Source organism: Gigantopelta aegis, chromosome 4, assembly GCF_016097555.1.
Source record: "Gigantopelta aegis isolate Gae_Host chromosome 4, Gae_host_genome, whole genome shotgun sequence".
NCBI lineage: Eukaryota > Metazoa > Mollusca > Gastropoda > Neomphalida > Peltospiridae > Gigantopelta > Gigantopelta aegis.
Window position 1 is genome coordinate 79,946,436 of NC_054702.1, and position 22,614 is coordinate 79,969,049.

General features: G+C 35.6%; 1 protein-coding gene across 1 annotated transcript in view; it reads left to right on the plus strand.

Annotated features, from left to right (window-relative positions):
- The first annotated feature begins 2,357 nt into the window (after positions 1-2,357).
- LOC121371174 (protein bark beetle-like) overlaps positions 2,358-22,614 on the plus strand; it is a 29,440-nt gene continuing 9,183 nt past the window's right edge. Inside the window, 8 exon segments of the mRNA XM_041496876.1 lie at positions 2,358-2,901; positions 13,068-13,246; positions 13,796-13,986; positions 16,990-17,346; positions 17,941-18,197; positions 18,441-18,714; positions 19,594-21,098; positions 22,127-22,364. Coding sequence (XP_041352810.1) covers positions 2,512-2,901; positions 13,068-13,246; positions 13,796-13,986; positions 16,990-17,346; positions 17,941-18,197; positions 18,441-18,714; positions 19,594-21,098; positions 22,127-22,364 — 3,391 coding nt within the window. The 5' untranslated portion in view covers positions 2,358-2,511.

The window sequence follows — 22,614 nt, forward strand, 5'->3', positions numbered from 1 at the left end:
CTCACATTGGGTGGAGGGGGAAACCATACTATCTATGCGTCGTTTTATCTGGCGACACAAAAATATAAGAGATGGGTGATTGATGCAGTCTCGTACTCGTAGGCCTAGCTAGGTACCTGGTGGAGGAAATTTTGGCTTGTATCCCCACATTAGTGTTTGTGCCCCAACACTTCAGATTATATATCGTTCCTACCGTGGCCTGGCAAAATGCGATCACTTTAAAGAAAATATTTAATTTTAGGTTATAATTATTAATCTAGTTAGTTTATTGAAATAATTTAATCCAAAAATTAGGCTTATTTCTCCACTTTGAACCCCTTTGAGTTTGACCACCACACTTTTGGGGCCCCTACTTGATCACTGTCGCACCCCTCAGTGGCGTTACGGTCGCTAACTAGGAAAGACATGGGGTTTAGGAGAGTAGTCTTTTTCGAACATTCATCCGATAATTTAAGAACAAAATTTATTATTTAAACCTGTTAAAACGTTATTTAAGCTATATGATCTCGAGAACAGATCGTCCCACAATAGAACATTTTTACCGTCACACACCATTAAAAGTAACTCAAATTTACAGTTCTACGACTGACATATTCAAAGATGTAATAATATGCTTTATTATATAACATTTAGTGAAATATCTTAAAATATCAGTGAAATAAAAGTGTTATCAGTCACTCGGTGACGATAACACATTTTAGAGTGAAAATTTCACTATTTCACTCTAAAATGTGTTATCGTCACTGTAGAAAGTGTTATCTTCACTGTAAGAAAGCCGAATCATTTTGCTGCTGGCATTTTAAAAATAAAGGTAAATTGCCAAAAGTAATATAATAAATAGAACATTCCATGCGCGACTCGTAAGATATGATTGCAAACTTCACTCAATGAGATATAAATCATATTTGACTAAAAACATGAAATATCCTCTATTTATTATATAACATTTAGTGAAATATCTTAACAAATCAGTGAAATAAAAGTGTTATCAGTCATTCAGTGACGATAACACATTTTAGAGTGAAAATTTCACTATTTCACTCTAAAATGTGTTATCATCACTGTAGAAAGTGTTATCTTCACTGTAAGAAAGCCGGAACTATTTTGCTGCTGGCATTTTAAAAATAAAGATAAATTGCCAAAAGTTATATACGGTAATAAATAGAAAATTTCATGGGTTTTTTTGTGGTTTTTTTTTTTATCAAATATGATTTATATCTCATCTTGAGAAGTTTGCAATCATATCACACGACTCGTGCCAATGTTTTTTGACAAGTCGGGCAGCAATGTTTTAAAAATAAAGGTAAATTGCCAAAAGTAATATAATAAATAGAACATTCCATGCGCGACTCGTAAGATATGATTGCAAACTTCACTCAATGAGATATAAATCAATATTTGACTAAAACACCTCTATTTATATAACATTAGTGAAATATCTTAACAAAAATATGATTGCATTTTAAAATAAGAGATAAATTGCCAAAAGTTTTACGGTAAAAATAAATGGGGTTTTTTTTGTGGTTTTTTTTTTATCAAATATGATTTATATCTCATCTTGAAATATGATTGCCAACTTCACTCGATGTGATATAAATCATATTTGACAAAAAACATGAAATGGATATAGCTTGTCTAAATGGTGCCCTCCCTCAAGTACACTTCTTTTTTTCACCAACTTTAAAATATTTTCCTGTCACCCCATAACACGACTCAGACAGTGTTGCCCCCCCCCCCCATCCCCACCCCCCACCCCTTCCAATATAAAATGCTGGCTACGCCAATGTTTTTTGACAAGTCGGGCAGCAATGTCGCATGTTCAGGATATCGTACATATTTGAATCTATAAGTTAGATATCCACATATATCTAGACCTAAGCTTGAGCATAAACTATAGATACCAATATCATATTGTAGAAAATAAAATTCTAAATACTGGAGGAGTTTGAATAATTCATTTCAACTTATGTTCGTGCTTATATCCACTTAAGTTTCAAACACACTGTCCTGGGCACACATTTCATCTATTTGGACTGTTTGTCCAGGACAGTGGGTTGGTGGTCAGAAAAAAGACGGTGTAGTGGTCTTACACCTACCCATTGAGTCATTATAACTCGCTCTGGGTGGGAGCCCGTACCGGGATGCGAACCCAATACCTACCAGCCTTAACCACGACACCACTGAAGCAGGTGGTGTTTGAATCATTGGCCGCTTGAGCTTTTGTTCTATAAATAAACATGTCATCTTAGTCATGTGACAGGTATTTTCACCTGTAACGACAACCGCTTGACCTATATTGCTAACGAGATTTCAAAACGAGAATTCAATCACTGAATCAGGGACAGGTAACTGCCATCATAACTATTTCAAGGAAATGGGAGCAGCATTGTTTCACACCTAAAACGATTTCCTTTGATGTAGCCGATATGGTTACCTTTTTACAGGTAACATAAAAAGATTATGAAATCGACATTGTTCTGTCTACGGACGCCCTGAAAGAAAAAAGGAAACATGGGAAAAATTATTCTCATATCTGGAACTAGTAGTAGTAGCGTTTTGCTTTTGTTTTGTGTGTTCACACTGACGGTAAGGATATCCTTGGGGCAGTTAAATAATATGGTGACGCCTCCGCCAAGGGACGGTAACCGACCAGTGATATCTGACGGAATCGTGTGGTATCTTGACCACATAGCCCAGCACTGCCAAAAACCGTTCGTGGCCACCTACCCGGGAGGAGGCATCATCAAGGATCGACGTGCTCTTATGACCATCAACAACCCGCACATCATCAACGGCAACATCGAGATCGCACCGTCAGGGTGTCTGTACATTGAACCTGGTTGTGAACTCCGATTTGGACCAGGATTTGGCATCCTTGTTAACGGAACGCTCATTGCCAGAGTAAGTTGTAATTAAGTTGTATACAAACAGTTGTACATTAGTCACCAAAATTAATACATATATGTTAAAGTGACAGACCTTAGTTTTTAAAGAGACATTCCTGACTTTGTTGCATTGTAAGATCTTTCCGACTAATAACATATTTTTACGATTAAACTTACGTATTAAATATATTTTCTTGTTTAGATTATCAGTGTCTGTATATTCAATGTGTTTCTGGTCGTCTTAATATTTGTAAGAAGACCAAACTAGATTTTGTCTTCAAATAATTTCGTACATACGACAAAAACTATATTTTAGGAAAAAAGATGAAATTTAACCTAACAGTTTAATATACAGCCACAACTATTTTATGCAGAAACATATATTTGATATGTAATTAAAATCGTTAAAAAGTCTTTGTTGGTCAATAACATCTTAAAAAGTGCAGCAAACTCAGTAATGTCCCTTTAAACACTACAACATATTTTTCACTATTAAAGCCATTTTTGATCTTTTAAATTAAAAGTAGTTACATTTTGTTATTTTAGAATATATTCATTTTCCTACACCTGAAATGGTTTTGGTCATCCAGGTTTTTGTAATACCCCAAAATGCATTTTTTTTTAAATAATTCTCTCGTTTAAGCCAGTGCTCCATAACTGGTGTAACAAAGGCCGTGATATGTACTATCCTGTCTGTGGGATGTTGCCTATAAAAGATCCCTTGCTGCTAATTGAAAAGAGTAGCCCATGAAGTGGCGACAGCAGGTTTCCTCTCTCAATATCTGTGTGGTCCTTAACCATATGTCTGACGCCATATAACCGTAAATAAAATGTGTTGAGTGCGTCGTTAAATAAAATATTTCCTTCCTTCCTTTTTTATAATTCTAAAAATGCGTATTTGTCTGAGAAGTAATGGCTACTGAGACCAGCTCAAGTTATTTTTAGATTTCCCCATTTAAACATCACAGACTTTAGTTTGACTCTTGTTATAACTTTATCCAAATGTGTGTTGCAGGTTTGTAGATTAACTAAACTTAGGATCCATTTTCACAGGCTGAATTTGGGTCTGCACTTTTAAAGGGACATACCCTAGTTTCAAGCCGTGAAAATAACACTAAGTTCAGATACTCTACAAACCTGTAACACATTTGGATGAAATTACAATTGAGTGAAACATGAGTCTGTGACTTTGAAATGGTGAAATACCCTCTAAATATAGACTAAAACTTGACTTCATAGCTGTTACTTCTCAGACACACGTGCCTTTTTAAAAATATCAGAAGTGCATTTTGTGATATTAAAAACACTAGGATGACCAAAAACACTTCGAATGTATGGAAATGGACAATCTAAACAATAAAATCTAAGTAAAGTATGATTTCAGTTATCAAAAACGGCTCTAATAGTAAAAAATATGCCTTAGTGTTTAAAAACTAGGGTATGTCCCTTTAAATTATAACTTTAAAATTAAATGTGGTCTGATAACACTGGTATAGTGAACTGCCATGATCCTGCTGATATGAGAATTAGAAGTCTCACAATTTTTAATAGTTTTGTTTTACATAACACAATACATGTCAGTGGAGTCTGCAATATTTTGAGCAATGTGTCAAATGAATAACCGTACATCATTATGGCCTAGATTAGTACATGGAGAGTAGCATGTAAAGGAAAGGATATTAACGGATCATAGGAAGAAAATTCAGAAACAAAATTCACTAGCTTATAAAACTGTATGCTGAGTGGGGAGGGGATTAATACTGTAGTATGGTTTTAACACATCCACCCCCCCCCCCAAAAAAAAAAAAAACCCTCACCACAAACCAACAAAAAAAAAAACCCATATCCTTTGAGAAATAAACATTTTTGATGTATGCTTTTGGGAAGGGAAGTGTACTAAAAACTAAAACAACTGTAGTTTGTATATTGATCATTGTGAACAATCTGTAAATATAATAATATTTGACATCTGAGCTATTTTTAAATATATTTTTCGAAGTGTACAATGTGTACGCCTCTTTTCTAACTCCTTTCCTTAAAACATTTAGCATTGTAGGATTAATTCATTTTGGTTGATCCACTGTGTTATTACCCACAGCTATACTGACGTCCAAAAGAAACTTTACATACAAATAAAAATTTGAACAATTTGATAAATATTGTTGTAAATCAATAAGAACTAATTTAGAAACCACCTTATAAACACTTTGTATATATCATGAAGTGCATTGTGACGTTTAGATGTTGAAATTTATGAATCTTTCATAACCAATACAAAGCGTTTTAAAGTTTCTTTTGGATGTCAGTATAGTAAAACAAATCTGAAGATAAAAAATCATTTTCTAAAAAGAATCATATTAAAGTCATATTTTGTTGCCCTTTACTTCTTTTCACATATAAAAACTTTTGATTCTGCTTTTTTTTTTTAACTCATCTCTGATATTCATGATCCTGTCTTAATGTGGGTTTTGTTTGGGTTTTTTAAATTATTCCTATAATTAAACATTTATTTAAAAAAAATTTGTTCCTCACCTCACTAGAAAAATTCTATACAGACTGAGTATGAGTAGACTGTCAAAGCAGCTGCAGTGGTTCATGTCGAGACATTGTATCTTGGGATTTGTTTCCAACAAGGCCCCTATCTCTAATATCTTTCAAAGTTTATTTTGTTTAACAACACCATTAGAGCACATTGATTTTTTAATCATCAGCTATTAGATGTCAAATATTTGGTAATTTTGTCATATATCTTGCTATCTATCTAATATCTATGTAGTGTGTGTGTGACTTTTAATCCTGCTCATATACCACAGAGGTTTCAAGCATGTCCGTCCCAGATTCCACCTCAGGATAGCCAGAAACCCAACCCGGGATGGAATCTATGTAGTAGATAGTTTTAAAAATATATTTTTAGGGGGAATTAACATATCCAATATATTTGTATGTACAGTCATATTCATTACATCTGTAATACTGTATGTTATTAATTTAATGCTTATCCTATTTCCATATGAATGCAAACGGTTATAAGAAAATGGTTCATTGGTGTTTGGTGTATGTGCATGATTCTGCACATACATAGGGTCTTACCCCCATATAGCTTGTCCAATCTTGGTGGGGAATTCTCCTGTCTGCAATAATGGGTCATTCTGCATAGTGGGGGTAGGGGTCATGGGATGAATTTCAAAGCAATATGGTGAGGAGAGTGGGCGTCAAGAGTTATGTAATGATTTCAAAACAAAAAAATTAGTTTTGTTTAACAACACCACTAGAGCACATTGATTTATTAATTATCGGCTATTGGATGTCAAACATTTAGTAATTTTGACATATAGTCTTAGAGAAGAAACCTGCTACATTTTTCCATTAGTAGTAAGGGATCTTTTATATACACCATCCACTAGACATGATGGCACATACGTTTGATATACCAGCCATGGTGCACTGGCTGGAATGAGAAATAGCTCAATGGGACCACAGACAGGGATCGATCCTAGACCAACTGCAACATCAGGTGTGCACTTTACCACTGGGTTACATCCTGTCCCCAGTTATGTAATCATGTCAAAATAATATATAATATTAATAAAATAAAATAAATTCTATTTATGCAGTCAGTCATGGTATACTTACAATATATATATATATATGTATATATATATTATAATTGTTTGCCTCTAGTCCTGATTAGAAAATTCTTAAACATTCATATGTAATAATGTTGGTCAAATTATATTTTAGAGTGGGGATTGGTCTTTGCATAATAAAATGTTATTGTGGAGGTGAATAAGCTGTCTGATTTTGCATTACATGTACAAAAAAGTGTACACCTAAATTTTGAACTGTTTGTATTCGATTTCACCAAAACATTTATATGCATGTGTACATTAATTTAATTGCAGATATATTATTTAAAAAAAAAAAAAAAAAAAAATACCAAATGACTGATGAAGTTCGAAATTGATTTGTCTTGGCCTTTTTTTGTTAAAGGCTATAATATGGCATATGATATTGGTTTTCAAAATTTGCAATGAGGTTGTACATAAGTGGCATGTGGTATGTCTAATTTATTACCTCATGTATAAGGTACATACAGACAACTAGTATTGGTTGGTTGGAAAGTCATCATTAATCATTGGTTATAATCAGTTGGCACAAACTGATCAACTTTCGATTACATAATTGGTTAGAATTATATGAACTTAAGAAGGATTTGAAGTATAAAGACCTATTGTCATGTCCAACCTACAAATGGTTAATTTTACCTGTAATAACCATTGAATATCTTTATACATGAAAACAAACTCAAAACCCAGTATATTTACATGAATTGTATCATAAACTGGAGGAACAATTTCAGATAATATTTCCCAAAACAATCGATTACTGGTTTTTATAATCAAACATCATTTTGGTAGAGCCAAACCAACCAATTTTTGATGAATGGAATATCATTGTGAACAACAGATCTCACATTAAATAGTTTTTTTAGAGGCATGAATAATTTTTAGGAGCCATTTACGATATTACCATATTTCCCACATATATTGAGCATAATTAATATTTTTGTATTTGTGACAGTACATGCTCTTAATTTCTTTTCACCTGTGGCGATATTAATTGTTTTAGAGGGCCGTGTGCAGTTCCGAATTGCACTTAAGCCCAGATGGGCAACTTGTTACGTGATACCTTTGCGCGACGGTCATCGAGCTTTTCTAATACACACCTAGCGCAGGTGTGGAGGCCATGTGGCTAGTAGTTACGTAATATCTCCAGTAGTGCTGTTTATGGCCAGGGGATTGCTCGCGGAATGGCGACAGCCAGTTTGACGATCAGAGAAAAATATGCCGGCATGGTGGTTGTGGAAAATCCACATGATACGTGAGGTACCGCCTTGTACCCCCAGGCGATATTCGCTGTCTCTGAGAGTTTTGAATAAATAGCTAGGGTTTTAGAGATATCGAGTAGAAACATTTGGAAGTATCCAGGGGTACGGACGTCGTCCACTGAACGATCTATATTAGTTCAGACGGGACTTTGGTAAATATATATTTTCTGCTCTGTGTATAACCTTGATGTGATTGATGTGACTTTAAATATTTTAATACTGTATTATACCAATATTATTTAGACGGTGCTGCCGGTCATCTGACGCAGTAATCTGTAGGCTCACTGTCCTAAATAATTATAAAAAGCTTAACCAGTCATCCTAGAGGACCTAGGTAAACTGTAGGTTATTGTCTTTATTGTGATAGGTACCAGTATTAATTCTGTGTAGACCGGCCTCGGTGGCGTTGTGGCAGGCCATCGGTCTACAGGCTGGTAGGTACTGGGTTCGGATCCCAGTCGAGGCATGGGATTTTTAATCCAGATACCGACTCCAAACCCTGAGTGAGTGCTCCGCAAGGCTCAATGGGTAGGTGTAAACCACTTGCACCGACCAGTGATCCATAACTGGTTCAACAAAGGCCATGGTTTGTGCTATCCTGCCTGTGGGAAGCGCAAATAAAAGATCCCTTGCTACCAATCGGAAGAGTAGCCCATGTAGTGGCGATAGCAGGTTTCCTCTCAAAATCTATGTGGTCCTGAACCATATGTCTGACGCCATATAACCGTAAATAAAATGTGTTGAGTGCGTCGTTAAATAAAACACTTCTTTCTTTTAATTCTGTGTTACAAGGTTATTGAATGAGTAGTTAGGGTAAATTAAAAATTAACCAGTTAGGAATAGAGTTGAAATTCCTTTATTAATTAAGTTCTCCTGGAAGCGTTTCTCCATTATCACACGGGTGTGTGTTAGCGTTTCTCAATTATCACACATGTGGGTGTTGTGTCACGGTGAAGTGATTAGCATATTGTATAAACTAGACACCTAGAGATTAACTAATTAAGTGATCAGTCTGGGTTGTTATTATTTGTTGTTGTTAATTAACTACTGCGGCAGTACATTTGTCAGTGTAGGTTAATACAGATTCCAAAGTGTATTGTGTTTTTGTTGTGTTTTCTAGTGAACTAAACGTGCTATAATAATATATACTTATATAAGATCGTATCTCTGATCATACCTAGACGAGCCACTCGGGTAAATACTGCTCGATACAGAGAGATCTAATAGATATACAGTTAGGAGAGATATTTGGATAATCGTGTTTCATCCAGTTACGGGTATTGTAGAATCCCCATGACAGTATTACCACGTGTATTTTTGTAAAATTCACATGTCAAGGCAGGGCTCAAAATAGCAGCCTGTGAACAGGTGAAAAACTCCATATTTTAGACCTTGCTGGTGAAATAGAAATTCACCCCCAAATATCAGAAATAACTTTTCAAGAACCAAATTTACACGATTATCTCATCTAGTATTTGGCTCAAGGTTCTTTTATATTTTAATTCCATAATACTCTAAATATATCCCAGAGGTCCTAAATTTCTCAAACACCATCCTATTTTATTTCCAGTAGGCCATTTTATTTTTTGTAATACTTAAAGAAGAAAAAAGGAAAAGAGATAACTATTATTAAAATCAATACAACATACAACTGAACAAAAGATGACCATGGCTTATATTTCTGTTGGCCTACTATTTTGAAAACATTACAGCAGGCCATATTTTACCATATTTAGAGCCATGCAAGGGGAGCTAAAAATTACTCTCCTTGAACTCGTCTCGGGGGGGGGGGGGGGGGGGGGGGGGGGGGGCAGAGTGATAGCTCCCCTCAAACCATACTAAAAGTTTTTCTAGCACAGCAGAGAATACCTTTAAGTTGAATGTGCCACATAGCTCATAATGACGTTAGTTTATGTTGGACATTCTGAAATTTGCAGTCATAAACTTTATTGTCCCATGTTACAGAGCTACATGCTAGGTGCTTCAAAGGAGACGAGTGCTATTCACCTCCTATAAATAATCATTACAGGCCAATCCACTTAAATTATGATTTTCTTGTCATCTTTACTGCATGCATACATGTGTACAACAGGCAGAAACGTTTATGGGGTTCAAAGTACATATAATATTATGATTCACAGTATAAGTAATTTATAGGAGTATATATACATGTACTTCTGTGGCTAGCTGTTCAACAGTAACAAAGCTTTATTTATATTTTAAACATTTTACCTGACTTCTTACTGTATTTTATTTCCAGCACATTATTAGAGACAATATAACTGACCGAGAGGTTATGCTAAGTATTCATGTACATACAGAAAACAATTCTAAAAAATCTTCGTATTGAAATTTTTTATACATTAGTTAAGTAAGTACTAGGTAATTGATATTTTAAAATGATATTTTATATAATATAGAAGGCAAACGACCATTCAAGGCTAGCTCTGGGTGAGCAAAAAATAACACCAAAGTATTTATTAAACTTCAAACATTTGCAGAAACACATTTCTTAAAAACATTTGCAGAAATACACGGTTTTTTAACAGTTTAATCATGCAGTCATTACATGAAGTCATTTCACCAAATTAAAATACTATTTACCAATTATTTTTAAAATTTGCAATTGACAAATTTGGCAAATGCCAGAACTAGCACTGCAATTTAACAGCAGTTTATTTTATGGTCTACCAGTCGCCTCAGGCAAATAAAAACATCTGGCGAGTTAAAACCGTATTGTGAGTTGCCCAAAATTTCGCACATTCGTTACAGCATATTATTTCAGAATGTCCAAAATATAATATTTCTAAAACAACTAAAAAGTTACTTTTGATAATAATTCAAGATGTGTATGCCCATTGAAACTGATCTCATATGCCAAATACATTTACTCTTTTTTATTTTTTGAAATAAAATTTGGGCAACTAAAAAATTGCACAGGCAAGTCAAAGTGCTGACATGACTTGCCTGAATGGCAAGTGCACACCCTGCATAGCGTGCTGCTCATCATAGCCCAGCCTAACAGTGTGGTGTGTTTCCTGTCAAACTGTGCTTGCAGGTTAACTTTGTTGGCAAACGTCTGTTTTCCTTCATTTTCCCTCCAATCCACCTGTCTGTTGCTTCTAGTGGACCAGCATGATCAAGTGAACAGTGTATGTGTTGGTATAGCCTCTTAAATGTTTGTTCTACTGTTTGAGAAATTTACTCAACAAATTTGGTTTCGGCGTGCTAAATGTGTTAAAATGTAAATTGTCAGGAATCTAAGTTTAAAGAACAATGGGGTAGTGGTAACCTTTTGAATTCTAGACACTTCCTTTTCTCTAGTTTTTAATAGTGCATTTTAATTGAATATATATATATTGCTGTAGGAAGCTATTAAAAAGATGAAAATATAATTCAATATTCACAGATAATCTTATACATTCTCACCCAGTGTTCCTAACTTTGAATAATACAGTAGCTTGTTTGTCACATCTGTTTGTATCTTCATCCATCCATCCATCCATCCATCCATCCATCCATCCATCCATCCATCCATCCATCCATCCACCATCCATCCATCCATCCACCCTTGAAGTGTCAATTCCTTCTGCAGCTTTAAATGAATTGTTTGAAACTTTCACAAACTGTCCAATATAATACATGCACCAAGCTGTATATATTTATTTTATATATGACCACATTGAACAGAAATAGGTCAGAAAGCACTTGGCAACTTGATTGTATTCACATAGGGATTTATCCAGGATTTGTTTAGCTGCTCCTATGACTGATAGGATTAGAAAAATTAGGCAATTGAATGATACAAGATATTATTGTTAAATTATGTTATCAAAACAGTCATAATTACAAGAATATTTTCACATTAAATCTGGGATTTTCAGGGCCACAAAACACCTGGATAAATATGTGATATAACCACATAGCATTTCTGTTCAGCTGATCATCACCCCCAAATAAACACCATTCAGCTCTTGTTTTTCCTTTTGTATTATTTCAAATGATAAACAATATTTTGATGATTAAATATTTTATAGACAAAAGAATTTGCTGGTGTTCATTTGTAAATTTATGTACTTTTGTACTGCCATTTTTGAAAAAAACTAAATTAAATATTTTGTGTAATATTACAGTATCATTTTAATGTTTAAAATGTCTGTGTTTTGTATGATTTACTTTGTACATCTTTGCTAATATTTCAGTCAATAGCCATGATGTTTTTCTGTAGGTCAGTGGTAGAGTGTTCCCTGAGGTGTGATAGGTCACAAGATCGATTCCCCTCAGTGGGCTCAGGTTTTTTCCCCATCCCCACTAGTGCCCCATGCACCACTGGTGCCTCAAAGCCTTAAGGACCATGGAATATACTGCCCTGTTTGTGAAAGTACATATGAAAGTTGCCTTGCTTTTTTGTTGTTGTTTTTTTGCTTTTTTTTTGTAGGAGTAGCCTCAGTCTGTCTATCTTGACCAAGAGTCAAAATAAATAGCCTGAGTTTAAAAAATTCTAAGGTGACATTAAACAAATGATCCTTCTCTTTTGTGTATTTTTCTGTATTATATATTATATGCTTTGGATTCTAGAGGATAATATTTCAAAATTTTAGGTAACCAGAAGCTGGTTTGTATAATATTTATCTAGGTACCAATTGTTCAGTTACTTGAGTTATAATTACATAACCAGTGATTTACAAATTGACTACATTCAAATGTCCAAAGCTCAGTCTAGAATAGAACTTTTAATTTCTGAACATAACAATTCGCTGTGTAAATGTCTGGCAGTTTGAATTTGACATGTAAACAGAATTGACTGAAATTCTGCCACACCAGATCAAAACCTGCAGGACCAAACATAATCACAATATATTATAAACACAATATAATTGCTGATCTGACAGGACTGCAGGCAAAAATATCTCCCAGCCCGTGGTGATGTTGACCTGCAAAAAACCAGTCAAGACAGCATTATTTCAACCACTGTGAAATACTGTGTCCTGGATTCTGACAAAACTTTAATGTGTGAATTCCCATTCCAGCCAGTGCACCATAACTAGTCAAAGGCTGTGGTATGTGCTGTCCTGTATGTGGGGAAAGTGCATAATAAAATATCCCTTGCTGCGTTAGAAAAAATGTAGCAGGTTTTCTGTTGACTACAAGTCAGAATTACCAAATGTTTGACATCCAATAGCCGATGATTAATCAATGTGCTCTAGTGGTGTCGTTAAACAAAACAAACTGTACACTTTTCAGTGTGTGAGTATACATCATTATACAGCATGTCATCGTTTCTGTCTCTTCAGGGCAGTGATGAGCCTGGAGGTAGAATCCTGATGACCGCCAATGTGGGTGGTGACCCCGGAGTTCCCAGTGGGGACTGGCAGGATGATGCCCGATTGGTCGACGGGAACACTACACAAGATGGACGACTTGATCTGCTCTATCATGGCAAGTGGAGGGGTATTTGTACAAACTACCAGAAGTAAGTGACAGCAACAGCTGAACAAGTTGAAGCTGATCTATTTTTTATATTTTGGGAGTCAGCTGTAATCTTTTTCTCTGTGCGTACATGGTTTAAATAAATAAAATAAAAAAATTGTGCTGGGTATACAAAAATTCTGCCTCCCCCCAAAAAACTGTCTCCACAATGTATCAAATGAGAGGGCATCAATTGTGAGATTTAGCCATGTTTAAATTTGACATTAAAACAGAATAAGAGGGAAACATTTGTAAACAACATAAAAAAGCAAAACTTAAAAAGAAACAAAAACACTATAATATAATATATCCTCCCCAAAAAGAAATCAAATGATATACAGTGAAACTCCTCTAAACCAGACACCCTCAGTTTTAAGAAATATTTAATTTAGAGAGGTTTTCTTCTGCACAAATATTTAAAAAGGGACCATGAAAAACATCCTGTTTTGAGGGAATTCTGATTTTGAGAGATTTCACTGTATTTCATACTCTAAAATAATATATTCAAATATTTGTGCAATATAAATCTGTATACTTTTCCCAATTATTTCAGCTATACTGAAGTTGATGCCAATGTCACCTGCCGCAATCTTGGATTTTTAAAAGGCAACTTCACCTACCACTCGTTTGCACGGAACTACACAGACTACATGTTGTTTGAGAAACCCAACTGTGCAGGTTATGAAAACAGCTTACTTCGGTGTCCTGGCATTTCTCGCATAGTCACAGGAGCTCATGTTTGTGGTATGTGCAACATCTGTCATTGAAAACATGAAACAAGCACCATTATCATAATATTTATTTGATATTTGTATTTTTATACCTCAGTATTCAAATGATCTAATATACCAACACAAACTGCCACCAGTGGTGTATTGGTAATATAAATGTATCAGTGCCGCAAATAACTTAATTTAAAAAATAATGTTTAATTTATTTTAACCATGATTTCACTTGTTTGATAAGTTTTGAAACAGTGATAAAGTGGGATATAATGGCCACTTGTGCAATATGCTTTATGCATTTTTATATGGCCACTCATGCAGTATTCTCTGCATTTTATATGGCTACTTGTGCAGTATTCTCTTTGCATTTTTATATGGCTACTCATTCAGTATGCTCTATTTGTATTTTATATGGCTACTCATGCAGTATGCTCTATATGTAATTTATATGGCTATTCATGCAGTATTTTCTGTGTATTTTATATGGCTACTCATGCAGTATGCTCTATATGTATTCATATGGGTACTCATGCAGTATGCTCTATATGTAATTTATATGGCTACTCATGCAGTATTCTCTATCTGTATTTTATATGGCTACTCATGCAGTATTGTCTATATGTAATTTATATGGCTACTCATGCAGTATGCTATATATGTAATTTATATGGCTACTCATGCAGTATACTCTATATGTAATTTATATGCCTACTCATGCAGTATTCTCTATATGTATTTCATATGGCTACTCATGCAGTATGCTCTATATGTATTTCATATGCCTACTCATGCAGTATTCTCTATGTATTTTATATGGCTACTCATGCAGTATTCTCTGTGTATTTTATATGGCTACTCGTGCAGTATTCTCTATATGTATTTCATATGACTACTCATGCAGTATGCTCTATATGTATTTTATATGGCTACTCATGCAGTATGCTCTATCTGTATTTCATATGGCTACTCATGCAGTATGCTCTATATGTAATTTATATGGCTACTCATGCAGTATGCTCTATATGTATTTTATATGGCTACTCATGCAGTATTCTCTGTATGTAATTTATATGGCTACTCATGCAGTATGCTCTATCTGTATTTCATATGGCTACTCATGCAGTATGCTCTATATGTATTTCATATGGCTACTCATGCAGTATGCTCTATATGTATTTCATATGGCTACTCATGCAGTATGCTCTATATGTATTTATATGGCTACTCATGCAGTATGCTCTATATGTATTTATATGGCTACTCATGCAGTATGCTCTATATGTAATTTATATGGCTACTCATGCAATATTTTCTGTGTATTTTATATGGCTACTCATGCAGTATGCTCTATATGTATTTCATATGGCTACTCATGCAGTATTCTCTATATGTATTTATATGGCTACTCATGCAGTATGCTCTATGTGTATTTTATATGGCTACTCATGCAGTATGCTCTATCTGTATTTTATATGGCTACTCATGCAGTATGCTCTATATGTATTTCATATGGCTACTCATGCAGTATGCTCTATATGTATTTCATATGGCTACTCATGCAGTATGCTCTATGTATTTATATGGCTACTCATGCAGTATGCTCTATATGTAATTTATATGGCTACTCATGCAATATTTTCTGTGTATTTTATATGGCTACTCATGCAGTATGCTCTATATGTATTTATATGGCTACTCATGCAGTATGCTCTATATGTATTTATATGGCTACTCATGCAGTATGCTCTATATGTAATTTATATGGCTACTCATGCAGTATTCTCTGTGTATTTTATATGGCTACTCATGCAGTATGCTCTATATGTATTCATATGGCTACTCATGCAGTATTCTCTATATGTAATTTATATGGCTACTCATGCAGTATTCTTTATATGTATTCATATGGCTACTCATGCAGTATTCTCTATCTGTATTTTATATGGCTACTCATGCAGTATGCTCTGTATGTAATTTATATGGCTACTCATGCAGTATGCTCTGTATGTAATTTATATGCAGTATTCTTTATATGTATTCATATGGCTACTCATCCAGTATTCTCTATCTGTATTTTATATGGCTACTCATGCAGTATGCTCTATATGTATTCATATGGCTACTCATGCAGTATTCTCTATCTGTATTTTATATGGCTACTCATGCAGTATTCTCTGTGTATTTTATACTCTTAAAAAAAAGTAGAGGGAACCTGAAATATTAATGTTAATATCAACTATTAGACCGAACATACATCCTAGTAAAGAACGTTCAGGTCTGTTTATCAACACACCGAAACACATTCCATATTTTGCACGTGCATCACGCAGTTGCCCCGTACACGTGCGTGGAGTGTCATTCTCGATTTTGACAATTTCCAGGAAGGTTGATTAATCACTGTGGAACATTATTTCTGTCAATCTTTTTCATTCTGTTGATCATACAGTTGTTATTGTTTTGTTTTTAGTCATTTTTATTGTTTGAATTTGCGATTTACTGATAAAAAACCCGTCAACTTTCAAATTTCACTTCTGACCCCAGTCGTCCTTCAAGATCTTTGGTGGACATAAAACCTACTGTAATACTGAACTACTGGTTGTAATGTTTGCCCAATTAATTCACTATTATCATATAACCATTCCCCACAAATAATATACCTTACAATTTTGGCAATTGTAAATTATTTTTTTTAAGAGTATATATGGCTACTCATGCAGTATTCTCTTTGCATTTTTATATGGCTACTCATTAGTATAGTAGAGTTATGGCATAATAGTGCAAAATGTGATACTAACATGCCACTTTGCATGCAGTTAGGCCATCATGTGTAGAGTAAAATTTGGCAGTGATCCCTATTGGCCAGGTGACATCACTAGATAGAGGATAGAGATTTAGGAAATCAACCACTATTATGCACTCAAGGTGATCTTAGTGCTAAGATCATTTTGTAAAACATGGCCCTGATCATGTATTACGGTTCTGTCGTTCACATTTGATTTTTTTTTTTTTTTCTTATTTGCAGATGGCCAACAACTGATTGGATTTGAATGTGAGGGTCTGCGCCCGGGCTTGGCTCTGAATCACTGGCGTGGCCTAGAGTTCTACAACTCGACCCTGGAGGAGCTATACATCGACACTAATGTGTACGTGAACCAGAGCTTCTCGTGGATAGAGTACACCGACATCCTGTACGCGGGCCTCGACACTTTCCGTGGTATGGGGGTCGGGGTCAACTACCAGCGAGCCGCCATCAGTGCCAGCCCATTCGTGCCGCTCATGAACAACGTTACAATCAAGTACTGTGCTTACGATGGCCTCAATTTAACAGAGGTTGAGGGCGCTATTCACATTGCCAACTCAACAGTGTCACACAATAGAGGTAAATGTAGTCCCATCATCATACAAACATGTTGGTTTTTTTGTAAATAATTTCAGTTTGGTTTGATGTAATAACAGTAAAAGTGTTTTGGAAAGTGGCAGCCTTTGATAAACATAATCAAATAAATATTAGAATTATGTTTTAATTTTCTGATTGGAAACCTGTTCATAAATGGCTGGTTTCGTGGTAAAATAAAATTGTACTTGAACTGGTTCATAAAAATATATATAAACCCTTAGCCGCAACTATGGTCGGTCCAATCTTACCCGGTACTACAAAATGTTTTTGTAAATAATTTCAATTTGGTTTGATGTAAGAAAAAGTGTTTTTTCATACCCAGATAAACGTAAAAATATAAAAGACAATCCTTAAATAATGATATTTTATGCACCTTGTTCCCAGTGTGGAATATCAGTAATAGTTTCAACTTACGTGTGAACTGCTTTGATGATTCACAATTTGCGGATGATCTTATTTGTTCATACTCTGATGAATGTAAAAATATAACAGACAATCCTTAAATAATGTTATTTTATGCACCATGTTCCTAGTGTGGAGTATCAGTCACATTTTATTTATTTATTTTCATTGCAGGCTATGGTATGTTCATAAGGACCACGGTGGGTCGAGTTCTGGTCAACATGACCAGTGTCACCAACAACTGGGGAGATGGAATCAAGATGTACATGACAAATCTGACCTTGGCCTCGCATGAATTCCCCAAGAGATTCCCGTTTGGTGAATCATTCTGCCAGACTCCCAACATGAACGTCCAGATATTTCCAGTACTTCAGGCGCAGGATGTAATAGGAATCCACGGAGAAAAACCACTTGGCAGCTTCTGTGACAGAGTGAGTGAAAATGCATGATTCTGTATAGTCCATTTACGTCAAAAGAGAACCAATGAATTGGCATATAACTCTATAATGAATCAAGTTAAAATTCATATAAAAACATATTGTTACGTTTTAAACCGTACCACCTATATATGTTCGTGACAGTGCACGGAAAATTATTATGATGGGCGAGACATTTAATTTGGTAGAATTCTGGTTTCCTTTTCTAAATCAGCAATTAAAAATGTTTTATTGCAGGAGTTTACAACGGTTGCCGGCAAGAAGGTGACGATACACTTCCTGAGGATGATGAGGGACCCAGAGGCTAGTGGAGAGATAGAAATAAGGGACGGAACCTTGTTTGGAAGTCCGGTTGCAGTGTTTCCAGTCACCAATGGCAGCTTTCCACAATCGTTCGTGACCAAAACGAAAACAGTGTATATTCGACTCAAGTGGAATCTTCCTCGCAGCTGGCGCTGTTCAACATTTAAGCCTTGTCTTCGAATTCTGATGGAGTTAGGAACAACAAAAGGTAAGAAATATAATAGATTTATTGTGTATAGTGTCCCAGATAAAATTATACACATGTACATAGCAACAAACGTTTTAAATACATAACTGGATGGTTTGTCTTCTTATTTCAAAATAGTTGGGGTTTTTTAGGCACACTAGGCCAAGTTTTTTCATCTATAATTTCTTTTAATTTCTTTTTATTCTATTTATTTTGAGTGTATATCCATGTTTATATCCAAATATGCAGTTATTCCTTTGTAACAGTCTATGTTGATGTATTCCCTTGATATATAATATCTAACTATGGGAACGGATGGGGAATGCAGTCAGAATTTTTTTTTTTTTTTAATATATCCACAGATACAGAAATAAACACATGGATTTTTTTACAGTTACTTGTACAAAATATTTTTATTCAAAACCGTATAATTTGTTTTAAAAAACTGAAGTAAGCTTAGGGTGAATAATTGAAAAGCATTCTGTAGGGATTATGAGTGGTGAAGGGCATATCCTACAAAAAGTCCATAATGCTTTGCAGTGGTTCACTTTGAATCCATGTCAGTGTTAACTTAGCTATGTTCCTTTAGAATAAAATATTCATCTAAGCTATTATCCTGGTTCAAAAAGATGTCACTTTGTTATTAAATACAGTCAAATATTGCCATCTCGATTTTGAAGACATCAATAGGAAAAGCTCAAGGTATCAGTGACTCACAATAAACATACACGTTGATAGTAAAAATTATGTCATGGGACCATTTCTCAACCTGAAAACACCCTGTACTATCAAGATAACAGAAGTAAAAATTAACGATGTGAAAAAATATTTGCCAGATAGCAGAGGTAAAAATTAACAATGTTTGACTGTGCGAAAAATATTTTTTGAATTTCATTTTAGAAATTGAGGAAGATTTCAGTCTGATCTACTCCCAAGTGTCCAACAACACCGGCTACGGTGTCAGCCTTCAAGACATGAGAAGCAAAGTTTTCTTCAACACCAGCGAGGTCTGCGACAACTGGTACGGGGCCGGGATACGTGTTTACCAGGGGGCAGGGGAGGTAACTGTGAACAACACTCTGATCGCTCGCAATCAAGGCAGTGGAATCAACATCACGTACTCTGGAGGGTTCCAGCTGCTCAACAACAGCCGACTTATTGCGAACAAAGGGTACGGAGTGATCACAGAGTACTTGCAGCTCAATCGGACAAGAATCGAGTTAGAGCAGAGGCTGGAGGTGGTGCGGTGCAGCTTTGAGCTGAACGAGTGGCGTGGTTTCCGAGTTGGGAACTACTGCCGCGGCGGTCATGCTCAAATCAACGAAAGTTATTTTGCATACAACCTTGATGAGGCAATCGAGTACCTATCATGTAATATATCGACGAAGAAGAGTACCAACTTTACCATAGCATTTACCCATTTTTATTCAAACCGCCGGCACGGTCTGTTAATTCGCCCTCTTGTGAATACTGTTGGTATTTTGTCTAACAACACATTCTCTAATCACAGCATGGGAGCCTTGCTAATCGATAATGGTTATGATCTGCTTCTTAGTCGATGGTATAGACAGTTTCCTGTGGAATACAACTTCTTTGAAAACACTTTTAGGGACAATTACGGTAGATACGCACTCAATGTTAGACTTACCCAGGGAAGTCCATTCCAGCACATGTATGTGAAGTTTAATCAGTTTATCGAAAACAACATTAACGATTCTTTCATGTATTTGAATCCAAGAAACCGAGCCAATGCTGTTATCGTAATTTCTTCCGGTAATGTAAAGCTGATGCGAAATCGCATTGAGAACCCCAATTCTGACCGACAGATTGCAACTCACCTTATTGACCCTTCAGTGCAGATCGATGCCACACAAAACTGGTGGGGATTTGAGGTGCTCAAAGGAAGTGACCAGTCTTCCATCCATCAGAGCATCTTTGATCAGGATGACCGGTACAATCTAGCCCAAGTCAACTATTATCCCGTTCTCAATACAGAAAGGCTATACAATAACATTTTGAGCGACAAGATTCCCAGGTACAACTGGCAGTTCAACAGAGGCAACAAAATAGGTGGAATTCTAGAGCTAGAGAACTTCAACACGCAGCCAGATACCGTGTATCATGTGGATAGGGATATTTATATCATACCTGGCAGAGTTCTAACGTTGGCCAGAGGAACAGTTCTGGAATTTGTTAACTCAGTTGGGATGGTTATTCATGGGTGTCTTCATGCCGATGGCAATAACAAGGCTGACACTATTAAGTTCCGGTTGAGGGAAAACCCGGATGAGTTACCGATTGAGAACCGGACGGCGTCGGTACGACTGGTAGATGGTAGAGATGAATTTGAAGGCCGACTGGAGATTCTGATTGATGATGATGAATGGGGAACAATCTGTGATGAGGTAACCAAATATAATGGATACTTTGTGTTGGTTTCATTTTTACAATACTACTTTCCTTTCTTCTGTTAACATTTCACCACCCTTCCAAAATGGGATTCAATTGTAGCTTAGTGATTAGGTGTGATGAGTGGACCCATTGGGTTGTATTCTATTCTAACCAATACTCTGACAGGTATATCAATGGCTGTGGTATATGCTGTCCTGTCTGTGGGAAAGTTTATCTAAAAGATCCCTTGCTACAAAATGTAAGTTGATGTTAGTAGTCAAACGATATCAAAAAATGGTTTCAGGCAGTACGAAAATTGTTTATTTTTGAATTTCGTTTATTAGTCTACAGCAGATGGCAACTTTTTCACATTTACATTATATACTTCAGTGCATTTAGTAAATATAGCCACCAACATTCCTGACACAGCCTCCTACTTTCAAAGATAATGAACACCCTGAACATGGATGATCTAATAAAAATGGGTATATAATGTTTAGAAACAGCAAAGACTTGTGTTTGCAGGGCTGGACACAGTTGAACATGGATGGTCTATTTAAAATGAGTATATAATGTTTAAAAACAACAAGCACTTAAATTTTAAGTTGTAAATATAAGCCTAGCTTTATTTTTGCAGGGCTGGACACAGTTGAACATGGATGATCTGTTTAAAATGGGTATATAATGTTTAAAAACGGCAAAGACTTAAGTTTCAAGCTGTGAAAATAAACCTAGCCAGCTGAACATAGATGATCTATTAAAACTGGGTACTGTAAATTGAGAAAAAATCGCATGCATATTAATTTTGCATGGTTTGCAAATCATGAAATTTATATGCACGCATAATTATCACATGCAATATTTTTTTACAGATTCCAAAGGTCATTGACGAAATTTAAATAGTGCAAATGTGCATATTCGCAACAACAAAAAAACATGTCACAATATTAATCTGGTTTACAGTATGTATCTATCATTGTTTTAACAACAACAAAGAATTAAGTTTTAGGTTGTGAAAATAAGCCAATCCATGTCTTTGCAGGGCTGGACGCAGCAAAACGCAATCGTAGCCTGTCAACAGCTTGGTCTGATCTACAACCCGGAGGTATCTGCTGAGCAGACACAGCTGGCTGACTCGTCAACGACCATCCTACTGAGCTGGGTGGACTGTGAAGAGGTGGACACGGACATCACACAGTGTCGGGCGGTGAGAGGACCCGAGATGAGGTGCACCCACAACAAAGATGTCTTCCTCAGATGTCAGAGTCCAACATGGGCAGGTGGGGACAGTGGGCAGTTTACCATAGTTTTACTAGTAACAAAGATGTCTTCCTCAGATGTCAGTCCAACATGGGCAGGTGGGGACAGTGGGCAGTTTACCATAGTTTTACTAGTAACAAAGATGTCTTCCTCAGATGTCAGTCCAACATGGGCAGGTGAGGACAGTAGGCAATTTAGGCATAAACCACTTTTTTTTTCACATCCTGCCAATACTAAATACTTGAAATAATATAAAATGTGACATTAAGA